Below are 20,718 nucleotides of genomic sequence, written 5' to 3'. Positions count from 1 at the left end.
GAATTAAGGAGTTAACTAAGCTCAGAAATGAGTATGCTGGTCAGACCTTCAGAGACCAAAAGGGGCACAAAAGAGGTAGAACTATAGGATGATTTTCATTCTACTTCCAAGATGGATGGGAGATCAAGGACACAGTAGGAATTTGACAACCAGTGAAAGTCTCAGTCAGAACTGTATTGCATTTACTTCTCTCGGGAGTAACTTCTCTTCCCCAACAATGATGGCATCATGAGAAAAACTGGAATTGATCAAATGAAGTAAAGAATAGACAGAGGCAGGGCTACCTGGTCTGTTTATTTCACCTTGAGTGCCGACGGTCTGGGGAGGAGGAGTTTGGGACATACTGTGCCGCAAAAAATGATAGTTTCATGAAGTAGAGGCATGTGACTCACGAGAGCTGAAGAGGGCCGTTGTTTCTCCCAGTGAAGGAAATAAATTGCATAGTTGCATAGTACTTTGAATCACCTGTTCCGCTCATTGGCATCAGTGCCCAGAAGGACACAGGGTCAAGGGAAAGGCAGAAGTCTGCACTCCTTGTACGCAAGCTGGCCAGTCTAGGTAGCCTACCTTTCATATCAATCCAGAGTGGGGCCTTCCCAGAGTGGAAATAGGGGAGGGTGTAGGTAGCACCTTCTTCCCTTTCCATGAAGGTATATACAATGCCCCAGGCAGGTGGACATGGCAGAGAGGATGCCAGTAATCTTGATTCTAGTGCAACAAATCCACTCTCTAGAACCCAATTCTTTTTAGATTTTTTTTTTTTTTTAATTCATTCGAGACACAGAGATAGAACATGAGGAGGGGGAGAAGCAGAGGGAGGGGGAGAAGCAGGCTCCCCGCTGAGCAGGGAGCCCGATGCGGGGCTCGATCCCAGGACCCTGGGATCATGACCTGAGCTGAAGGCAGACGCTTAACCATCTGAGCCACCCAGGCGCCCCTCTAGAACCCAATTCTGACTTTAACCCCATCACTCTGCCTTTTCCCAGCTCCTTTCAAGCTGGAACAGATCTGTTGTGCTTTAGACCTGCCCTGATCTCAGGTCAACATGACTTTGACATGCAGAATATGTGTCTTCATACAACATAGGGTGTCTGATACCTGAAACTGGGGAGACCTCAGAGGTGAGCCCAGAGAGCTATGGGGAGCCAGGGGCTACTCGACTCCTCACCACAAGCTCCCTAGGGAAGGATGTTGGGGAGGATCTCAAGTTTAGGACAGAGCTGGAAGGACGCCACCTGGGCAGAGAAAGCGGGTCTTATAGAAGGTGGGTGTGTCCTCTCCAGCAGAAAGGCCAGAGGGCCACCTTCAGGGGTAACATGTGGGCCTTGCAGTAACTGGCTGGAGATGCCAAATTCATAGGCATCAGACCTGGGCAGCTTTCCAGTATGGCTAGTGGGCTAGTTTTTCCAGACTAGAAATTCAGTTTCACTAGAAATTCAGAAAGATGGTGGCTTGGCTTCCCTTCCCTGTTGAGTTTAGCAGCTCCCTCCATGCCTGGAACTTTCTAGCTCCTCCCCAACCTAAGCCTTAAGGCTAGGAGGTCTCTTAGTGGAAAGACTGGGACAAGTGGTCCTGATTTTCTGATCAAGTAGGTCTTCTCTGTGGCCAGCAGGTGGCGCTGAACCCTCAGTTCTGTCGGTTCACTGTCCCCAGCCATTTAAGGTGGAGGGGGAGGAGGAAGGTTACTTTGGATGGGGTTCCAAGAATGGTGCTGCTGAGCAGCTTCTCATAATGAGTCTGGCCCCTCTCCTGGTCTTAAGGACAGCCAAGCTGAGTCCCAGGAGCCAGGCACTGTCCCCAGAACTCTGGGCTGACTCTGAGTAGCTTCTCATCCCTCTTCTCCTAAACCACAAACTGGTCAATGTTGGGGGGCTGTGTGGGTGCAGGAAGGGGCAGCTTAGAGCTTGAACCAGCAACAGCAGCTTCCTGGCTCTTCAAACCTACCTCTGGAGTAGCCCAGGACAAACTCTCACTGATCCAGCTAAAGCCCACTGCCGGCCTCCAACAGCAACAGTGATGCTGGCTTGGTGTCCTATACGCTATTCATCATTCATTCATTCACTTAGCACTTAGTGCCAGACACAATGCTGAATCAGATACATTCCCCGACCTCAAGGAGCCACAGACTTGGGGATGTCACAATCTTGTTCGTGAAAGGAAGAGTCAACTGATGTGGTAAATTTCATTGTCTAATTTTAAAAAATTGCCATGGCCCCCCCCAACTTGCAGCAACCACCACCCTGACCAGTCAGCAGCCATCAACATCGAGACAAGACCCTCCAGCAAAAAGATTACGACTCACTGAAAGCTCAGATGATGATTAGCACTTTTTAGCAATAAAATATTTTTTAATTAAGGCATGTACATTGTTTTTTTAGACATAATGCTATTGCACACTTAACAGACTACAGTATAGTGTAAACATAACTTTTATGTGCGGTAGGAAACCAAAAAAAAAAATTCATTTGACTCTCTTTGTCGCAATATTTGTTTCGTTGCGGTGGTCTGGAACCAAACCTGCAATATCTTTGTACACTAATGCGTATGATGGCCCCACCTCTCCCCCGACCACCCCAGCCTTCCAGCAGATCCTCGGGAGCGGAGGCCAGGCCCAGGGCTATAAGCCTGGTAGGTGCCCCAAAATTGAGATGGCCAGACAGGCTGGCAGGGCTGGGCTACCTGAGGCAAAAAGGTAAAAGTGTCTCTGAACTGGGTGATAAGGGTCAGCCCCAGGTCCTTTTCCTGGCTGCCCGGCTAGGATCTGTGGCACCTTTGGAATGTGGGTGGGCAGCTGCCAGCCCCCTCCCTCCCCGTCCGACAGTATGCCCCCGCCTTCCCCAGCCACACCGCACTGCTCCAGGAGCCCCGCCTGAGGTCAAGCCCGTGAGGACCAAGGTCCTCTTTGCATCAGGGGCCTTGCTCACCCCCACCATCCTGAGCTTTCCAACATCTCCTTTTCTAGAGACCCAATGACCCTCCACTGCCCCACTCTGGACAGACACTGAGTGAGAGCCATTGGTGGGGAGCCAGCGTTCAATCTGTGTGGTAGGCCCAGGACCCCCTGTCCGCAGCCCCTGTCTGCTTCGCACGCCACCGTCTGCCCCAGCCCGTCCCAGCCTCCTGGGGCAGGGACAGAAGGGGAGCAGGCAGGCACAGCAGCCCCTCACCAGAGACGCCTTGGTGTCGGGGCACAGGGTGGGGGCACAGGGGCCCGTCTCCTCGTTCCTGTGCCTGACCAGGGCTCAGCATAGCTGCGTGTCCTCATACCGCTTCCTCCTTGCCTGAGTCTGCCCTAGGGAGGAGAGCCCTACCGGTCTCAGCCTGTCCCTGTCTGTGTCGGTTCCACACCTCTAACCCTCCAGCTGGAATACGCTCCTTCACTGACTGCCTTCCCCAGCTGGCAGGGCCCACCCATTAGGCCATCACTTCTTCAGGGACCAAGAGTGGCTGGTCATCTCTTGGGGCCACCAAAACAGAGCAGCAGTTTGCAAACCTGGGGACTGTTCTTCCCCAGCCACCTGCCCAGTTTGTGGTCAATTGATCATGGGGATGCAGAACTGGTGGGAGACCCAACTTTAGGGCCCAACACTTCCCACAGCTTCCCCAGCCTGGGGAGGGGGGAGGGGGTGAGCCAGTCCTGAGCTGGGGCTGGGAGGAGCAGAGACAAAAATAACCCAGTACAGGCTCCTGCTGAGGCCAGAAATAGAGTAGTGACAAGTGTCTTGTAACACCATGGGCTAACAGCAGGAGGGGAGGCTGAGCTGAAGAGGGCCCAGCCTCACACCAGGTCCTGGCCTGGCCAAGGGGCCCACACCATGTCCACTCTACATACCATACCACACTGCCCCTGGGCACACCAGCAACGTGGGGGCCCAAGGGACCATGGCTCAGGACAGGGAATTCGGAGAGATGCTAAACTTGGGTTTGGTCTTGGCCACAGCCACACTGCGCTTGCGCAGGGGGCCACGGGCCGAGGCGAGGGTCAGGGCGTCCAGCAGGCTGCGGTCCTCGTCAAGCTGGCGGGCCGTGCAGAGTGGCGTGGGCACTTTGATGGTGTTGCCAAATTTGGAGTAGTCCACGGAGTAGCGGCCATCCTCCTCGGCCACAATGGGTACAAAGCGCTGGCCCCAGAGGATCTCGTCGGCCAAGTAGGAGGTGCGGGCCTGTGTGGTGATGCCTGTGGTTTCCACCACGCCTTCCAGAATGACAATGATCTCGAGGTCTTGATGGTGATGCAGGTCACTGGGCGCCAGGTCGTAGAGTGGACTGTTGGCATCAATGACGTGGTAGATGATGAGAGGAGCCACCAGGAAGATGCTGTTGCCACCCACACCGTTCTCCATGGGGATGTCCACCTGGTGGAGGGGCACCACCTCGCCCTCGGGGCTGGTGGTCTTGCGCACCACCTGCATGCGGATGGTGGCGCTGATGATCATGCTCTTGCGGAGGTCACCCACACGCAGCATGAAGCAGAGACGGCCATGGCGCACCGCAATGACAGCATGCTTGCTGAAGATGAGGGTCTCGGCCCGCCGATGGGCCTGGGCAGTCTTCATGAAGATGCAGCCCAGCATGATGGCATTGATCATGAGCCCCACGATGTTCTGCACGATGAGGATCAAGACGGCCAGCGGGCACTCCTCGGTCACCATGCGCCCGCCAAAACCAATGGTCACCTGGACCTCAATGGAGAAAAGGAAGGCAGATGAAAAAGAGTGGATGCTGGTGACACAGGGCACAGCGGTGCCCTCGCCAGGGGCCAGGTCACCGTGAGCGAAGGCAATGAGCCACCAGACCATGGCAAACAGCAGCCAGCTACACAGGAAGGACATGGTAAAGATAAGCAGCGTGTGTGGCCACTTGAGGTCCACCAGCGTGGTGAATACGTCCTGCAGGAATCGGCCCTGCTCCCGGATGTTCTTGTGGGCTACGTTGCAATTGCCGTTCTTGGACACGAAGCGGGCCCGCCGCTCTCGGGCTCGGTACCGGGGCTCCGCGGGGTCCTCTGCTAGCCGTGTCAGCACGTACTCCTCAGGGATGATGCCTTTTCGGGACAGCATGGCTCCAGCAACCACCAGGGAGAAGCTTCCCCCATGGGGGGCGCCCCCCTGACCAAGCCTTGGGCCTCACTGTGGGGTTTCCTCCCCGGGGAGCCCTTCCGCTCTGGGACCGCCCTCAGTCTGTGCTGGCCTCACTTCTGAGATGCCTCCCCAACCAGACTCATCCTCACCTCCACCTGGCCTCTGCTTCTTTAAGCCTGCCTCACGAACCTCAGCCCACCTGCCCACTGCCTAGTGAGCCTCCTACCCGGCCTGTTCCCCGCCTTGCCGGCGATCTCAGCTCAACTCTCTTCCACCGCTGACTTTCCCTAGACCTCCCGCAGGGACTCCTTCTCCCCACCTAGGTTTCCTTCTCAACCCGCCTCCTCTACCTTGGAACTTAACACCTCGGGATCTTACCAACTCACCAGACCTCACGCAACCCCCACCGTTTCTCCCGCCTCACTCACTTCTGCTCCCGGGCCCCTTCCAAGCTCCAGCTTCATCTTCTGACGACCCCCAGTCTCGCCTCCAGGTATGCCCCCTTTTCTACCCCACCCCCCGTAGCGCCCCCGCGGCTGATCGGATCCCCCTCCAGCTCTTGTCCTTTCTGTCTCCTTGGAATCCTGCGCCCTCCAGAGTCACCACTCCGCCCGACTCTGCTCCAGATCCCCTCGCCCCCAGCGCAAGGGGTCTTGCTCCCTGACAGTCGCGGCCTCTCGGCTCCCAGCCGGCCCACGCAAGCCGGCGCCGCGCCCCCGCCCGGCGCTCCGCTCTGTCCTGCCCCGCCCGCCCGCGCCGCGGCACCTGCTCCTGCTCCTCAAGCCGCAGCCGTCTCTTCCCCGCCCCTGCTGCTGCCCGGGCGTCCCAGCGGGTCGTCCTCTCGTCCGTCCGTCCGTTCTTCTGTCCGTTGGTCCGCGGAGACGGACCTGTGCTAGATGGGGGGCAGAAGATTGAGGGCGGGGGCGCTGGAGGAATGGAGTGGGGGCCCGGAGCCGCCAGGGGGAGCCCGACCTATTCCTGAGCTGGAGGCGGGGCGGGCACGGGCTCAAGCTCCGCCCCTCGTCATTCACACCCGCCCCACGCACCGCCTTCCTGTTCCAGATTCAGTATGGACTTGGGGGTCGGCCCAATCAGACGGACCAAAAGAGGTTCCTTCTGCCCAGGCGGGGACAGTGAAGGGAGCCACGACCCACCCGTTCAGTCTTAGGACTGCGGCCCCTGTTGCCTTGACTTTCCTCCTCCAATTTTCCCGTTCTCAGCGGGGCCAGCACGCACCTCTCGTGCAGCGTTGGGCTTTGCCGGTTCCCAGCGAGAGGAGGCTCTGAGGAGCTGCGTCACCAAACTGGTGACTGCAAGAGGTTAGGTGGCTTGAGGATTCCTCAGCTGACTGTTTCTTCTCTTTGGGGGCGCTCTTAATCTTTTCTGCACCGTAGATCCTTTGAGAATTTGATGAAAGCCACGGACTCCCTCCCCAGAAAACAATGGACCTTCCTAGTAGGTGTAGGAACACTTTCACACCAGCCCAGAAGCCTGGGTGGTTGCATCCTCTTAATCATCCCACAATCACACCCCTGTATCTTAAAGAGAGTTTGAACTACGGACACTTGCTTTATACCTCCTTACACCTGCAGCCTGGTCTTTTTTACCTTAGATCATGGGAGGCACGTGGGTCTGAGGGGCTGTATTAGGTAGGGTTGGCTTGGGAACTGGGGGACTCAAGCTCTTGACCTGAACATGAGTGATGCTTCTCCTACAGGCATCAGCTTAGGGTTGCCCTGTGGCTTGGGGACCCCCAGTTTTCAGGGGGGAGAGAAAGACTGCTAGGTCTCTGGTGTTGGGACAGTAATGGTCTCACCCCCTCTCTGGGGCTCAGATCTTTTTGTAGCCCTGACCCATGTGTGTTCATTTGTTGGAGTGGGGGCTTGAGGCAGGGCCCCAAATGGGAACAGTGGGGATATGGGCTACAATGGGGCAGACTGTGATTTTCATATTGAGTTTTCCTTTCTGTCTCATACTCACCTGCAGGCAGAGTCAACAATGCTACTCAGGGTAAGTGTAAGCTTGGGCTATATTAACAGAGATGCAGTGCCTAGAGTGGGGAGGGGAGAACAGGATGATCAGAGAGGGGGAGCTCAAGGAGACAGGGTTACACAAGAAAGCTGTGAGGCAACTACATCTGTTCAGCCACCAGAAAAGGAGCCTTAGAGAGCCCTCTAGGGAGTTTGGGCACTATTGCAGAAATCCCAGGGGTCCAAGGAGGATGGACTAATAGTTTTATGTGGCCCAAAGTATAGAACCAGTACAGACACTGAGTGGAACAGAGGCAGGTTGTGATTTCACATAGGGAAGAGTCAGTTCTAATAACCAGAGATGACCCATATTTTTGGAGTATCCAAGTCCAAGTTGGCAGACCATCAGGGATACTATAGAGGGGTTTGGGCCAGAATGGCCTTGGGCATCCCTGCAAGACTTCAGTCTGGACCTTGCCCTGCCCCTGCTACCTCCCTTCAATCCCATGGGGTGTGGTGGGCACAAGGTGGGGGTGGGGTTAAGAATCTTCTCCCTTCCCAAGCTCTGCTCTTGGGAGGCCCCTCAGTGGAGAGGGCTGCCCCTGGAGGCATCTTAGAGCTGGAAAGGCAAGGCCCTGCCTCACAGCGTGGCCCTGAGGCCTCAGCTATTACCTGCTCCACCCTTTCTAGAAGGGTGAGCCCCTTACTCAAAGAGCTCAGCCTCCTGCCCTGCTCCATCCTTACTTCCTCATACTCATCTCCCCCAAATACTACATTTGTCAGGTTCCTTTCTCACTCAGAAACCTTCTCCACTTCTCTTTTGTTCATAAACTTATCCCAGACTCCTTGTCTTGGCATTTAAGGCCCTATGATCTTATGCCCCCACCCCCTGCTCCATGGGCCATTTTCTCTAACTCTGCCTGTCCAATTCCCACCCCTCTCATGCCCACCTCACATCTTGCCTCCCCCAGGCAGCCTGCCAGGCCTTACAGAGCTCGTACTTCCTCATCCCCTCTGGCTCTTGGAATATCCAAAAGGTCTGTGTTGGGCCTCTCTCCAGTGACTGGTGGGTTTTCCTTACATTGTTCTCATGCCGTTGCAACCAAGAGAAACACAGGCCCAAGACACCTGGGTCTGCCCCCCAGAGCTGGGATAGACAGTGCTGAAGTCAATGTGAAAATGATACAAACATGATATGTAAATCAGCACCTGCCGTTTCTGGGCTGGGGGAGGTGTGCACTCCTGTTTCCTGATGCTGATAGAATCTGAAGATATCTGTTGTTTGGGTCTCCCCAGTGTCTGGGCCTCAGCATCTCCAGCCACCACCTGGCTGACTTGTGGTATATGCACTGTGCTTCCCTCCGAAGGACCACCCTTCTCCCATTCTGAATGCCTCTCCGTAGGGGACACAGATGGGGACATGTGATCCGGGCCTAGCCAGTCAGTGTAGCCCAGCCCTCTGACCACAGTGATTGGGTAGAGGTAGGGGTATGACCTAACCTGGTCCATTGAGATTTGCTCCCAAGACTTTTGCTGGGACTATTGGGAAGAATCATCTCTTTTTCAGAGGGCTAGTGTATAAGCTGGAGGGGCTAGTGGCCATTTGTCATCAGGGAGGGTAGGAAGACAGAACCCAGAAGTGGAAACACATCCAGCCATGCTTGAAGCAGTACACCTCCTGGCCTTCTCCGTCACATACAGCAATGAATTCCAGTTTTTGTGTAAGCCCCTTTGAGTTGGGTTCCTGTCATTTGTCGTGGAAGTGGTACTAATCCAGGAAATAAAGTGAAAAGGAAGGGGACTACTTTGTCTAATGAGGTAATCACAAAAATGCGATAGCCCTTGTTATGGACTGAATTGTGTCCCCTTCCCCAAATCCATTTGTTAAAGCCCTAAATTCCCATGTTGAAGCCCCCCAGTGTGACAGTATTTGGAGATAGGGCCTGTGAAGAGGTAATTAGGTCTTTAGGAGAAACCAAACCTATGCACCTTGATCTTGGACTTCCAGCCTCCAGATCTGTCAGAAAACGTTTCTGTTTAAGTCTCCTAGTCCACTATTTTGTTATAGCCGCCTGAGCAGACTAATACCAACCTCACTTCACAGATAAGGAAACACACTTCTGGCCAAACTCACACAGCCTCAGGTCTGCCCGATGCTCCACAGGCCACCCCAGTCCCTGCATACCAGACCCGAGAGGCCTCCGGTAGGAAACAACCAATCTCTTTATTTACAAGTGATTTACAGTTAGAAAGCCCGGGCGGGAGGTGGGGGCAGGCTGGGGCACGGGGTGGCCCTCGGGCTCCAGCTGGTCACTTGTCCGCACGGACAAAGGAGGCGAAGACACTGTCCTTCTGGCCGAGCAGCTTCTCTGGCTTGTCGAACTCAAGGATGGCGCCACGTTTCAGGACAATCACCAGGTCTGCACTCAGGATGGTGTGCACACGGTGCTGGGGGGGGCGGGGGGGGGGGGTGTGAAGGGGGGGGGGGGGGGGGGGGGGGGCAGCTGAGGGTGTCTCTTCTGCAGTTTGGGGGAGGAGGCATGTGGATGGAATGTCCCATCTCTGTGGCCACTGCCCTTTCCTGGGGTGGCTGTGACCCCAAGCGCTCTGTCCGCTAATGACACCCTCTCCCCTTACCAAGTCTCGGCTCTGCCCTCACCTCTGGGCTTCAAGACTCACAGCCCAACCCCCGCTTCCTATAGAGAAGGTATCCTAGCCTAGCTCCCGGGGGCCTTAGGACAGGGGTGGGCCTTGGAACCTGGAGAAAGAGAGAGGGATCTGAGGGAAGAGCAGGTGTAAGTCCGCCCACACCCCATGTCCTGCGGTCCGGGTTCCCTGCAAGCCCTCCAGACTCTGCATCATTGCTCCAGGGGCCTCTCCTGTTTACCAGGCCCGGGTAAGTCTGCTGGCTGCCCTCTCTCTGGGTGTTGCCCCGCACCCCAGCAAGGGGCCCCTTACCGCGATGGTGACCACGGTGCGGTCTGCGAAGGCTGTCATCACCACCTTCTGGAGGATGTTTTCCTGCCGGGTGGGAGCAGCAGTGGTTGGCTCTTCTGCCTAGTGGATGGGGTCTGGCCTGGCTTTGGGGATGTGGGGCCCAGGTCTGCGGTCCAGCTCCCAAGTGACCCCAATCCTAGCCCACCCCTCCCTCCGTCCGTCTGGTCCTTGTCCCCATAGGACCAACCAAGTTCTAGCATTCAGGGGCGGGGCTCAGCCTGTTGGGGGCTCAGCTCTATGCACGTGTGTGTGCTGTGAGTGGGTCTGGCTGGGCTGTGTGGCGGGTGATGAGTGTGAAGTCTCTCTGGGTCTGCGTGCAGCTTGTGTGTTTGTGAGCTACAAACATGCCCTGAAACTAGCTGGAGTCAGGGTCCCTCCAGTCCTTTGCCTTTTCTGCCACAAATGGCCCTTGATGTTAAAGACAACTCGAGCTTTGGGACCACTTTGTGCAAATTTCACCCCAAGACCCCATGACAACCCTCTCCAAGACCCCATCCCACCATGGCTGTGCTCCGGACCCACCGTGGCCATGTCGATGGAGGCCGTGGCTTCGTCCATGATGAAGATGCTGGTCTTCCTCACGAAGGCCCGAGCCAGACAGAACAGTTGCCTCTGGCCCTGACTGAAATTCTCCCCGCCTTCCGTGATGATGGCATCTGAAAACAGCCCCGGGAAGGAGGAGCAGGGCTGAGGTAGGCTGGCTTTGGGAGTTTAGTAGATAGCATGGCTTAGGGGGTGTTAGAAAATGTATGTACAGGGCCGAATATGCAGGCGTGGGTCATGAGGCGGGGGGCGTGCCGGGCTGCTGCACCTTACCCGACCACACAGGTGCCACCCGCATGAATTACAGAGAGGAGCACCCTCTGCAGGGGTGCGCTGCCCTGGCCCCGGGAGGCTCCGGGAGGGGGCGTGTGCACTGAGTACGTAGGTGCTTGAGGTGTGTGTGGGCACTGGTGGGGCGAGTCTCTGAAGCTAAGGCTCGGCCGGCCCGCACTGCCCCAGGGGCTGTAGCAAATACACCAAGGCTCTGCAGCCCTCTGGGCTGGGGGGCAGAGTCTTCCCTGCACCCTGGAGGCCTGACCCCTCTGTCCTCTCCTTCCTCGGGGCAGAGCTGGGCGGGCCGGTGGCCGGGGTGGGCAGGGCCGAATACACAGTGGTGGGATGATGGACTCCCACAGCGACTCCCACTGTCCCCCTCCCCCTGGGTCCCTGGGGGCGGGGCTGGAGCTAGCCTGAATTGACCAGTCGTGTGGCCTGGGACAACTCACGTGACCTCTCTGAGCTCCCGTAAGGTAAAAGGGGACCCGGAATGGTCTCTGGGGTCCTGCCAGACCCTAGGCTAAAGCCAGGGCAGACCTCAGAGCCGGGTGTGGGTTTTCCCGCCTAGCCCATCCAGGCGTCCTCTGGCCCGGCCCGCGGCTCCCGCGGGAGTTACCCAGGCCGCCCGGCAGCGCCTTCACCACCAGCTTCAGCTGGGCGATCTCCAGCGCCTCCCACAGCGTGCTGTCAGAGCACTTCTTCTCCGGGTCCAGGTTAAATCTGGAGGGTGCCACAGAGAGTCGTCTCAGGGGGGGAAGCAGGGTGCTGGCTCGTCCCCGGGGACTGGCCGAGGGCGAGGCTGGGGAACGGAGCGGTGAGTGAGAACCGGTTGCCGCAGGGGCCTGGCTGGCCGCGGGGGCAGCAAGCTGGTGAGCGGGTCGGGGGAAGCTGTCCTCCGGCAGAGCTGGTGGGGCTACCTCACAGGGCCCCACGGGGGAGAGAAAGGCGCGAGGGTGGAAGTGTGAGGCTCCAGGCCAGCCCATAGTGCCCAGAGCCTGAGCAGGGCTGCCTGCCCCGGGAGGGGTACCCAGCAGAGCACTCCGGGCCTCGCCCACCCCTCCCCTCCTCATGCCCCAGCTGCAAGGCGCCCGGCCTGGGACGGGAGGGGGGGCCCCGCGGGAGCAGTGGGGCTCACCGGATGGTGCCGCTGAAGAGGACGGGGTCCTGCAGGATGATGGAGAGGCGTGAGCGCAGGGTATGCAGGGGCAGTTTGGCGATGTCAATGCCGTCAATGATGATGCGCCCTGTGCGGAGACAGGGGCACGGGTGGGGCACCAGGGAGCGGGGGAGCTGGTGGTGCCGGGGACAGGTTCAGCCTGGGAACGTGGGTCCCATCGAGGATGCAGGGGGAGGCAGTGATTGCTGGGCCTCCTATGACATCTGACCATACACCGGGACTGAGGTCCCCTCTGGTGGCTCTGGGTACACGGGGGGCGCCTGTCACACCACTCACCTTCGAACATGTCCACCATGCGGAAGAAGGCGAGCGAGAAGGAGGACTTCCCACTGCCTGTGCGGCCACAGATCCCAATCTGGAGAGAGGAGCAGGTACTGAGTGCCTGGGGAAGCTTCTGGTGCTAGCTCTGGGCTGTGCAGGCACTGGAGGGCACAGCATCTCTTGTCCTGCCTTTCTGACCAGCTTCTATTTGGCCAGGGCTGGGCCCCGGCTTTGGGCTTGCTTCCTGGGTCCAGAGGGGCCTCCCACAGGGACCCGCAAGCAAGTACAGGGCGTAGATGTGCATCTCCTGGGCCTGGGTGTAGGTCTTGCCGTGCCTGGTACGTGGCTGCAGGGGAGTTGGGGCCCTGGTGCGCCGTGTATGTGCGCGGGTGTGGGAGGAGGGCCGGGGGGCGGCCCGGTGCGGTCTGCAGCGACGTATCTGTGTGCCCCACCTTACACTGGGGTCACCTCTGACCCCATTGCTTCCCGGCCCATGGGTACCAACAAAAAGGACAATAAGGGACCAGTACAAAGACAGAGATGGTGACACAGAAGGACGGGAGAGGTAGGGACAGATGGGAGGGCCAGAGGCAGGGACAGAGGTACATCTGAAGGTCAGAGAGAATGAGACGGACAGCCACAGACAGAGAGACAGAGACTAAGAGACAGAAGGGGGGGGCAGTGTCAGAGCAGAGGGGGCACGAGGAGGGAATCCATCAGACAGTTGGGTCAGAGTGCCAGACAAGTGCGGCCTCACTCTCTGTCCCGAGGACCTGCTCGGAAGCTCAGGGGGCCCCTGACAAAGCCCTCTCAGCCGGGGGAGTCTGGGGTGTCCATCTCCTTGGTGGGTGAGTGAGGGCAGCAGAAGGAGCAGGGGAGAGGGAGTGGGGGAGCGGTGGGCTGAGCCTCGTCAGTGTGAGGAGCCCAGGGCCAGCACCTGGGGGGGGTCTGACTAGTTGGGAGCCCTGGAAGGCCCCGGGGGGCCGTGAGCTGACTCTGTGCCACGGGCCAGCCCTCTGCCCTGCCGCCCACTGACCTTCTGTCCTGGGGAGATGAGAGCGTTGACATGCTTCAGCACTGGCTTCAGAGAGCTGTCATAGCGCACACTTAGGTTCTGGATCTGGATCTTCCCTTGGTCTGGCCAGTTCGTCGGGATGAGCGAGGGTGCTGGGGGCCAGACCGGGGCTCAGCCAGCAGATACAGGCGCCACTGGAATCCAGGAGGGCCCCCCTCCCCCCGACGTGCCCCTCGTCCAGGCCTCTCACCCAGCAGCCCCTCGTAGCTCTCCGCTTCGGTTTTCAGGAGCCCATGGATGCGCTTCACAGCCCCCAGCTGGATCTCCATGTCCGCCAGGTTCCTCACCATCCAGTTGAGGTAGTTGGAGACCTGCGGGGAGTCAGTGAGCACTTGGTCCAACCCCGGCCACCAGGAGGGCTCTTCTTACAGCTGAGGGGCCAGGGGCCCTCAGTGTCTTCTGCTGCTATTCAGGGGGGTCCTCCCTGGAGGCATGGGAGGGTTACAATGAACGTGAATCCTTACCCACCACCTGTCTGGGGCCCCGGCCCTGGGTTAGCCCCCCTACCCACATGGTCCCTCCCGCATCAGACTCACAGTAGCTTGGGGTAGGGCCTGGAGGGTGTCTCCGAGATTCCCCGAGGGCTGGTATCTGAGCCCTCCCCTGCCCCAGTCTGCTGTCACTCACCATTAGGGCATAGGTAAGGCCCAGGCCCACCAGGCCAGCAGAGAGCTCCCTGTGCAGGGAGTTGGCGATGGAGGTCACGGCCGCGATGAGGACCACACAGGCACCAATGTACTCCTGCGGAGGGAGGTGAGCCCGTGTGGGCCCTCCGGGGTCGAAACCACAGAGTCCCCCCCAACCCACCTCACTCCCTTCAGCTCAGCAGACACTCTACCCCAGCCCAGCCAACACACCTACACATCATCAGACACGCAGGAGGCCTTGAAGGCCGGAGCCCCGGGAGACACCGTGTGCACACAGCTTCTGCCCCAACCCCAGCCGTCTGCGCAGGCCTGAACGTGCCTCACCAGCTGGCCCACGCGGGGCACGTGGCCCGCTTCAGACACACACTCGTCACAGTGAAACACACAGCTCTTCCGGCTACTGGTGCGCACCTCAGGTGCACAAGCCCCTGGGCAGGGATGGGGAAGAGCAGGCTCGGGTCAGACCCAGGGAGGGCCGCCAGGGCTGGGGGGAGAGGAGGGCTCAGCGCCCGCCCTGTGTCCACACACGGGCTGCTATTCCATCCTCTCTTCCCACCCTCTGGCCCATGTTTGGCCCTTGCTCTGGCTCCACACCCCTATCAGAAGCCCCTGTCTCAGGGCCCGGGGTGGGGGGTGGGTGGCGGGTGGCACTTGCCATGCGGACTTCTAGCCATCTGTTGGCAGCCGTGAGGAAGAGGGAGGCAATGTTGTTGGAGTCTGTGTATTCGAGGAGCTTCTGCTGGAACCTAGCCTCATACCTGGAGGGCGGATGGGGAGGGTCTGAGGGTCCACATGACCCCCAGGCCTCTCCTTACCTACAGAGAAGCAGCCAGTAAACATGCTGTGTCTGACGTTATGTATGCCATTCCTCTCCAGACAGCCCTCCCAGCTCCCTGCTACTTTATTCAAACTTGTCAAGACTCCCACCTCCTTCAAACTCCTGCTTTCACCCCAAGACCCATTCTTCTCTTCAGGGTCTAGCTATTACAGTAAAGCGCACTTCTGCCCACCTAGATGCTCAGGCCAGAAACCAAGGAATCATCTGGATTCACAGCCAATCCCTCTACAAGACCTCTTATTTCTACCTCTAAAATAGTCCTTGCTTCTGCCTGCCTCTCGCCTGGGCTACTGCGTCAGCTTCCCCATAGGTCTACCTGCTGTCTTCCCACAGCAGCCGGCATAATCTTTGTAAATCATAAATTACATCCCATCTCTCTCCTGTTTGGAATGTCAATGGTTTTGAGGCTAAAGAACCACCTCCTTGCCAGGAGCCTGAGTGAGCTGGCTCCTGCCAGCCTAGCCTCCTTCCATGCCACAAATTCCCTTGCTCACTGCCTTGCAGCCACAGAAATTACAATAAAGTCATTTGTTACTTGCCCTTTTTCAGTTTTGTGACAATACCAAGGTCTTTCCCACCCCAGGGCCTTTGTACATGCTGTCCCCTCTGCCTGGAATGCTTTTTCTTCTGCTCTTCACAAGGCTGACTCCTCTCAGCCTTCAGGCTTTACCTCAAATGACACCTCCTCAGGGTGGCCTTTCCTGGCCTATGGTTCCCCATCTCTGCAGCCTGTTTGTTTTATAACCTTTGTTCTTATGTTCATTTCTCTAGCTGCTTATCTCCCTCAGGAGACTGTAAACTCTATGAGAATGGAGCCCATGGCTGTTTTGTTCACCAGGGCATCCCTAGCCCCTGGCACTGTCAATAAATACTTGCTGAATGAACAAATGGAACCTTCCCTGACCCTGGAGGCTTCTTTCCTTCGCTTGTGCCCTCATCATGTTCTCCTCGCGTTACTTTGTTACTTCGAATGGACCTGCTTTTTCTCCTGGGCTGGGGCTCCTGGCATCACTCTCCCTGGGCAACCCCTCACACCAGGCTGGCTTGGCCAGGCCCAGAGGAGGGGGCGGAGCACTTGTTTCACGACGAGCGAAGGAACAAATGGAAGCCGAAGCCGTCTTAGCATTGGTCTCAGGGAAACAACTGGGGACTCAGAGGGCTCAAGATGAGTCTTACCGCGCCTTTGCTTTTGACTCTTGGAAGGTGTTCGTTCTGCTTTGATTATTTCTGGGCGGAGGGTGACCCACGTGTCTGAGGAGAGCAGAGTGTCTCTGAGGTGTGAGAGAGAGTACGATCGCACAGCCCGGTGGCCGAGGCGAGTGTGTAGCCCCAGGTCTGAAGGGTGTGACTGTGTGTGACGGGCGAGCCTGAGGGCTGGGTGTGCATGAGGGTGTGTGTGGGAGGGGTGGCTTCTGGGATAGGTGTGTGCCAGTGTGAGGACTGTGGAGAGTGCCAGTGTGGGGCCATGCAGACCCACACTGGATTCTGAGCCTTCTTCCTTCACTGGCTGTGTGTCAGGCCCAAGACTCAGTTTCCTCATTAGTAAAATGGGGACACTAATCGTTCCCACCTGGGCTGAAACAGCCTCTGAGCCCAACACTGAGTCTGGGGCTGGGGTACTCTTGAAACTTTTCTGGGAAAAGGCAGGGCCTCCTAGAGAAACCAGAAGGTCCCACAGGCCTGGGTTCCCAGCCTAGCACTGGCTCCGACCTTGTGTGTGACCTCAGGTTGGTGATTCAGCCTTATCTGTTGAACGAGGCTGCTCGAATCTACGTCCTGGGGCTCTCGTGAGCATTGAATGCAGTAGTACACACACACACAGCACTGAGCACGGGGCCTGGCATGTGTTGGGCGCACAATCAGTAAATGCTAGTCAGCTCCCAACAGGGCAGGCTGCTAGGCAAGAGCCAATGAATTAACCACATCCGGGGAGGACATCCACATGTCGCGGTCCCCCCTGTGTCGGCGGAGGGCGTGGGAGGCCTCGCTGGGCAGCGGCTCCTCTGACGGACCCCAGGCTGGGTGTGAGGTTGCTCGCAGGATGCAGCATCCACTCAGATCCTACTGAGCAGGTCCAGCCCCCCGGCAGAAAGTCACCATCTCTCTGCCCCAGGCCCAGCCCGAAGGCTGCCAGGACAGCATGTGTAAGAGGAACAGTACTAAGACTGAGTAGAGGCCAGGCCTGGCAGTGTGGAGGGCCCTCGAAGTCAAAGGACCTGGGGAAGTGCAGGCTTGAGACAGGAAGGGGGCTCGGAGGAGACCTTAGCATCACGCCAGGTTCAAGGGGCTTCTGTGTGGAAGACAGCGCAGGGCTGTCCAGGGAGCGGAGCCAAGGCCAGGGCAGAGCTCAGCGTTGCTTTGCTTTCCTCAGACTAGACCCCTAAGAGGACGTTTCACTGGTGCAGATGGCCCAGGGAGTGACTGGGGCCACAGTGCTGCACCAGGGGGCCTGGGCACCTCTCCTAGAGCTTTGGGGCTTGGAGGGAGGAGACGCAAGCCTCCCTGAATCCTCTTGGCTGGTCCTTGCGCCCTGGGCTTACTCCTGGACATGGGACTCGGTGCCGCGTGGTTACTGTCACACCCCGCACAGCTGTGCCATCCTAAAAATAACCTGGAACCACTCTCTGGGTAAGGCTTAGAGACCAGAGTCCAACTATCTGAGGCAGGGGTCTCTGGCCTGTTTGGCTGGAGGAGAGATGTTCTAATACATCAGACAGAGACTGGGGCAGGGAGCAATGGCCCCTCTACTCCCCAGGCAGCCTGAGATGCTCCCGTCTAGCCCAACGTCATGATTGAGGGTGGAAAGCAGGGACACTGAAGTTTTGCGGGGAAATCCTCCAGCTTGGTGAACTTTTATTTACCCTTTGATGTTGGCTCCGACAACATGCCCTCTGTGAAGTCTTCGGGGACTGCCTCCCTTCTATGTCCCCACAGTCTGCATTCCCCTTTCTTTCAGAGCACTTGTCACATGGTTTTCCGCTGGCCTGCTCAAAGCCTGGACTGTAAATGCCTCCAGGACCGGGGCTCATCTGACTCATCTCTGTCTTTTTAGTGCCTGGCTTGGGTTTTAGCTCAGTACATGTTTACTGAACAAATGGGCAGGTTCAAGTCTAGGCTTCAGAGGACCTTACCCAGACGGGTTATATAATGTCTCTGAGCCTCAATTTCTTTATTTGGGAAATGGGAATAATCATGCTAACTGCCTTGGATTGCAGTGCAGAATGAATGAGATGACATGTAAATTACTTAGCATAGTGTTCGAGTCACTGGAGATTCTCCATAAAAGATGGCCTCGGGGTTGGCCCACATGATGGAAAAGCCTTTCTAGCATTGATATGTGAGCATATACTTCCCAGCTTTGTTCCTTTTCATGTCCCGCCTTAGTTTACAGAGGCTCTGGACTTGGCTGCAGGGCTGAGATTTTCCTCTCTGGATCATACAGTGGAGCCCACCGGACCTGACCCCTCTGGGGGACATCATCAAGGCTTCAGGGCCTGAGGAGTGGTTGGGAGACACGTGTCCTGGGCCTTCCTAAGCCAAGCCCTGACAACCGAACCACATGACCTGTGGCCCTGGCCCCACTCCCACCCACCCGCACCTTGGGGTAAATCTGGTACCTGAAGGCCCGGATGGTGGTGAGACCTTCCACGGTTTCAGCAAAGTGGGAGAGCAGGGGGAGCTGGGTGGTGTCATCCAGCTGCTGCAGGTCCCTGTGCAGGGGAGCAGAGTAGAATGGTCAAGAGGGCAGGCGCAGAGCTCGGCTCGGGTCTGAATCCTAGCTCCCCCCACAACCACTGTGTGCACAAATGGCTTCACCTGTCCAGGTCTCAGTGTCTCCCCTGTAGAGAGGGAAGCCAGTGGTGCCACCCCAGCAAAATGCGTAGACAGCACGCCGGGGCAGGCCCTGTGACCCCGGGCACCGTCTACCTCACGGGTGTGGTAAGGCGGGGCACGTACGGTCGTTCTCTCTCACGGGGAACAACCTGAACCCTGCGACAGCTAGTGAAAGGAGCAGAAAGACCTCACGCAAAGCTTTTAGTCCCCTCCCCGGTAACCACAATAGGTTCAGGCACATCAAGGGCCAGTATCTACAGAGCTCCTTGAGGGGGACAGGCCAGAGGTTTCCATGGCAACAGGATTGCCCCTGCCCCCCACAGCTGCACCCTGACAAGCACATCAGTGCCAGGGAGGTCAGGCTGGGCTGCAGGAGGCAGCGTTCCCGGACAGACTGTCCCCGGGGCAGAGAGGATGCCAGGGGAACAGGGTGGTTTCTCTGGCAGAAGAAATGAAATTTGTAAAACAGCTTGTACAGTGTTTAAAAAGCCACAGTGATTTGTGAACACTAACACGCTCCCTCTGGGTGCCAGGGGACTCTACACCATCCTGCATACGAACCTTGGTCCTCATGGGCAAGGTAATTGTGGTCGAAATGTATCTAAATTTAATTGTTTTTATTGATAATCAGCATTTTGACTCCAGTTACTAATCAACTATGTGCACTTGGGAAAGGTACTTAACCTTTTGATTATAACCTGCGGTAAGAAATGCATTTTATACTACAAATCAGTGCACACGCGCACACACACACACACACCCTCCTACATGCCCCAAACAAAGGTTTCATGAAGCAAAACTTACTGTTACTATGTGCAAACAGTCTGATATGTTCTGTTCAATTTCATTTGATAAAAATGCTGGCTGTGATCTATGATATTGATTTCATGACCCACTGACAGGTTGCAATTGGCGGTTTGAAAAACACTGGTCTAGAGATTCTTTCAAATTTTCCTGACAATTATTTGGACCTATGAGTTTAACAGAATCACTCCCAGAAAGAACTTCTAGAGAACGTTCTTAGAAAATTTTGAGTAGGAAAGAAGCCTGTGTGACTCGAAGGCTCCCGAGGGCAAATGTGATCACTGTGAAAGGCTCCCTCAAGTAGAGGCTCCCAGGCACGCTCTGGCCCCCGTGGGCTGGGACGTAGGGTTGCCATAACACCCCTGCCATCAGGGGCCCTCGATTTCGTGCATCAGCAATCAGCCTGGTCACTGGACTCCTCCTGAGAAGCAACCCTCCTGAGAAGCATTTTGGCAAAATGAATGAAGGGCATAAAGGTGTGTATACACCCCGACCTAGCAATTCTACTCCTGACTATCTCCTAAGGAAATAGTTCTGATATTAACGGCAGGGTGTGTGTGTGTGTGTGTGCTGACAGATGGTTACATCAGGGTGGTGGAAGATGAATATCTCCCCTTCCTTCATTTCTATTTTCCTTTTCGGGAGCAATAGGACTCTACTACTTTTTGATGATTACTCTAGTAAGAGTACCCAGCTGCCCATTGCAAAGCACCTCCCATCCCCCCGCCCCCTGAGGCTGGCAAAGGCTGCCATCACCTGGACGCCACCCGGAAGTACTTCTGGATGAAGTAGCAGACCACAGCCAGGGGCAAGAGGGCCACGAGGAACACAGGCGTGACATAGGAGATGACAGCCAGGGCTGAGACGCAGAGCAGGGTGGAGCGGCTCAGGCACTCCAGCGTGGATGGGATGTGCTGACGGAGGGGAGGGTGAGAGAGGGAGGTGAGTTTTGGTGTTTATCTTCAGTGTGTTGCCTGCCGCCATGTTTTGCTCTCTCACATTCTTACAGGCACATGTCTCGTCTCTCCAGCTACACGTAGCTCCCTGAGAGTGGGAATCAGGACTTTGTTTCCTCACCATCTAGTACGATGGTAAACCGAGAACACAAGCTGAATTGAAAGGAATGTTCTCCACAAAATCAGCTACCTTGGTTCAGACTATGCTGGAACCTTACTGGAGTGAGCCAGGGGGTACTGGATGGAAGCCAAAGGGATG

The 20,718-nt window shown here is 56.9% G+C and overlaps 2 protein-coding genes across 10 annotated transcripts in view; both read right to left on the bottom strand.

Annotated features, from left to right (window-relative positions):
- Positions 1-2,397: 2,397 nt before the first annotated feature.
- KCNJ11 (potassium inwardly rectifying channel subfamily J member 11) lies at positions 2,398-6,390 on the bottom strand. The gene is made up of 2 exons (XM_032427362.1): positions 6,318-6,390; positions 2,398-5,973 (listed from the first exon to the last, which is right to left on the bottom strand). Exon 2 carries the CDS (start codon positions 5,058-5,060, stop codon positions 3,888-3,890), a length of 1,173 nt encoding a protein of 390 aa, XP_032283253.1. The 5' UTR covers positions 5,061-5,973; positions 6,318-6,390; the 3' UTR covers positions 2,398-3,887.
- Positions 6,391-9,304: 2,914 nt separating this feature from the next.
- Positions 9,305-20,718, bottom strand: part of ABCC8 (ATP binding cassette subfamily C member 8) — a 74,010-nt gene continuing 62,596 nt past the window's right edge. For all 9 annotated transcript variants that reach the window (XM_032427076.1, XM_032427077.1, XM_032427082.1 and 6 more), the window contains 12 exons: positions 20,260-20,417; positions 18,483-18,575; positions 14,683-14,785; positions 14,008-14,121; positions 13,571-13,691; positions 13,342-13,472; positions 12,321-12,399; positions 12,003-12,111; positions 11,484-11,587; positions 10,571-10,704; positions 10,010-10,072; positions 9,305-9,499 (listed from right to left, as the gene is read on the bottom strand). In XM_032427076.1, coding sequence (XP_032282967.1) covers positions 9,362-9,499; positions 10,010-10,072; positions 10,571-10,704; positions 11,484-11,587; positions 12,003-12,111; positions 12,321-12,399; positions 13,342-13,472; positions 13,571-13,691; positions 14,008-14,121; positions 14,683-14,785; positions 18,483-18,575; positions 20,260-20,417 — 1,347 coding nt within the window. In that variant the 3' untranslated portion in view covers positions 9,305-9,361. The remainder of the gene's footprint in view (positions 9,500-10,009; positions 10,073-10,570; positions 10,705-11,483; positions 11,588-12,002; positions 12,112-12,320; positions 12,400-13,341; positions 13,473-13,570; positions 13,692-14,007; positions 14,122-14,682; positions 14,786-18,482; positions 18,576-20,259; positions 20,418-20,718) is intronic.

This window comes from Phoca vitulina, unplaced genomic scaffold (assembly GCF_004348235.1).
Source record: "Phoca vitulina isolate PV1807 unplaced genomic scaffold, GSC_HSeal_1.0 scaffold36, whole genome shotgun sequence".
In the NCBI taxonomy this organism is placed as follows: Eukaryota; Metazoa; Chordata; class Mammalia; order Carnivora; family Phocidae; genus Phoca; species Phoca vitulina.
The sequence above is the reverse complement of the archived record's forward strand: the minus strand, read 5'-3'. Positions and strand labels throughout refer to the sequence as shown.

Excerpts from the sequence above, each read along its gene's own strand:
- KCNJ11 (XM_032427362.1), bottom strand. The coding sequence starts at position 5,060 with ATGCTGTCCCGAAAAGGCATCATCCCTGAGGAGTACGTGCTGACACGG.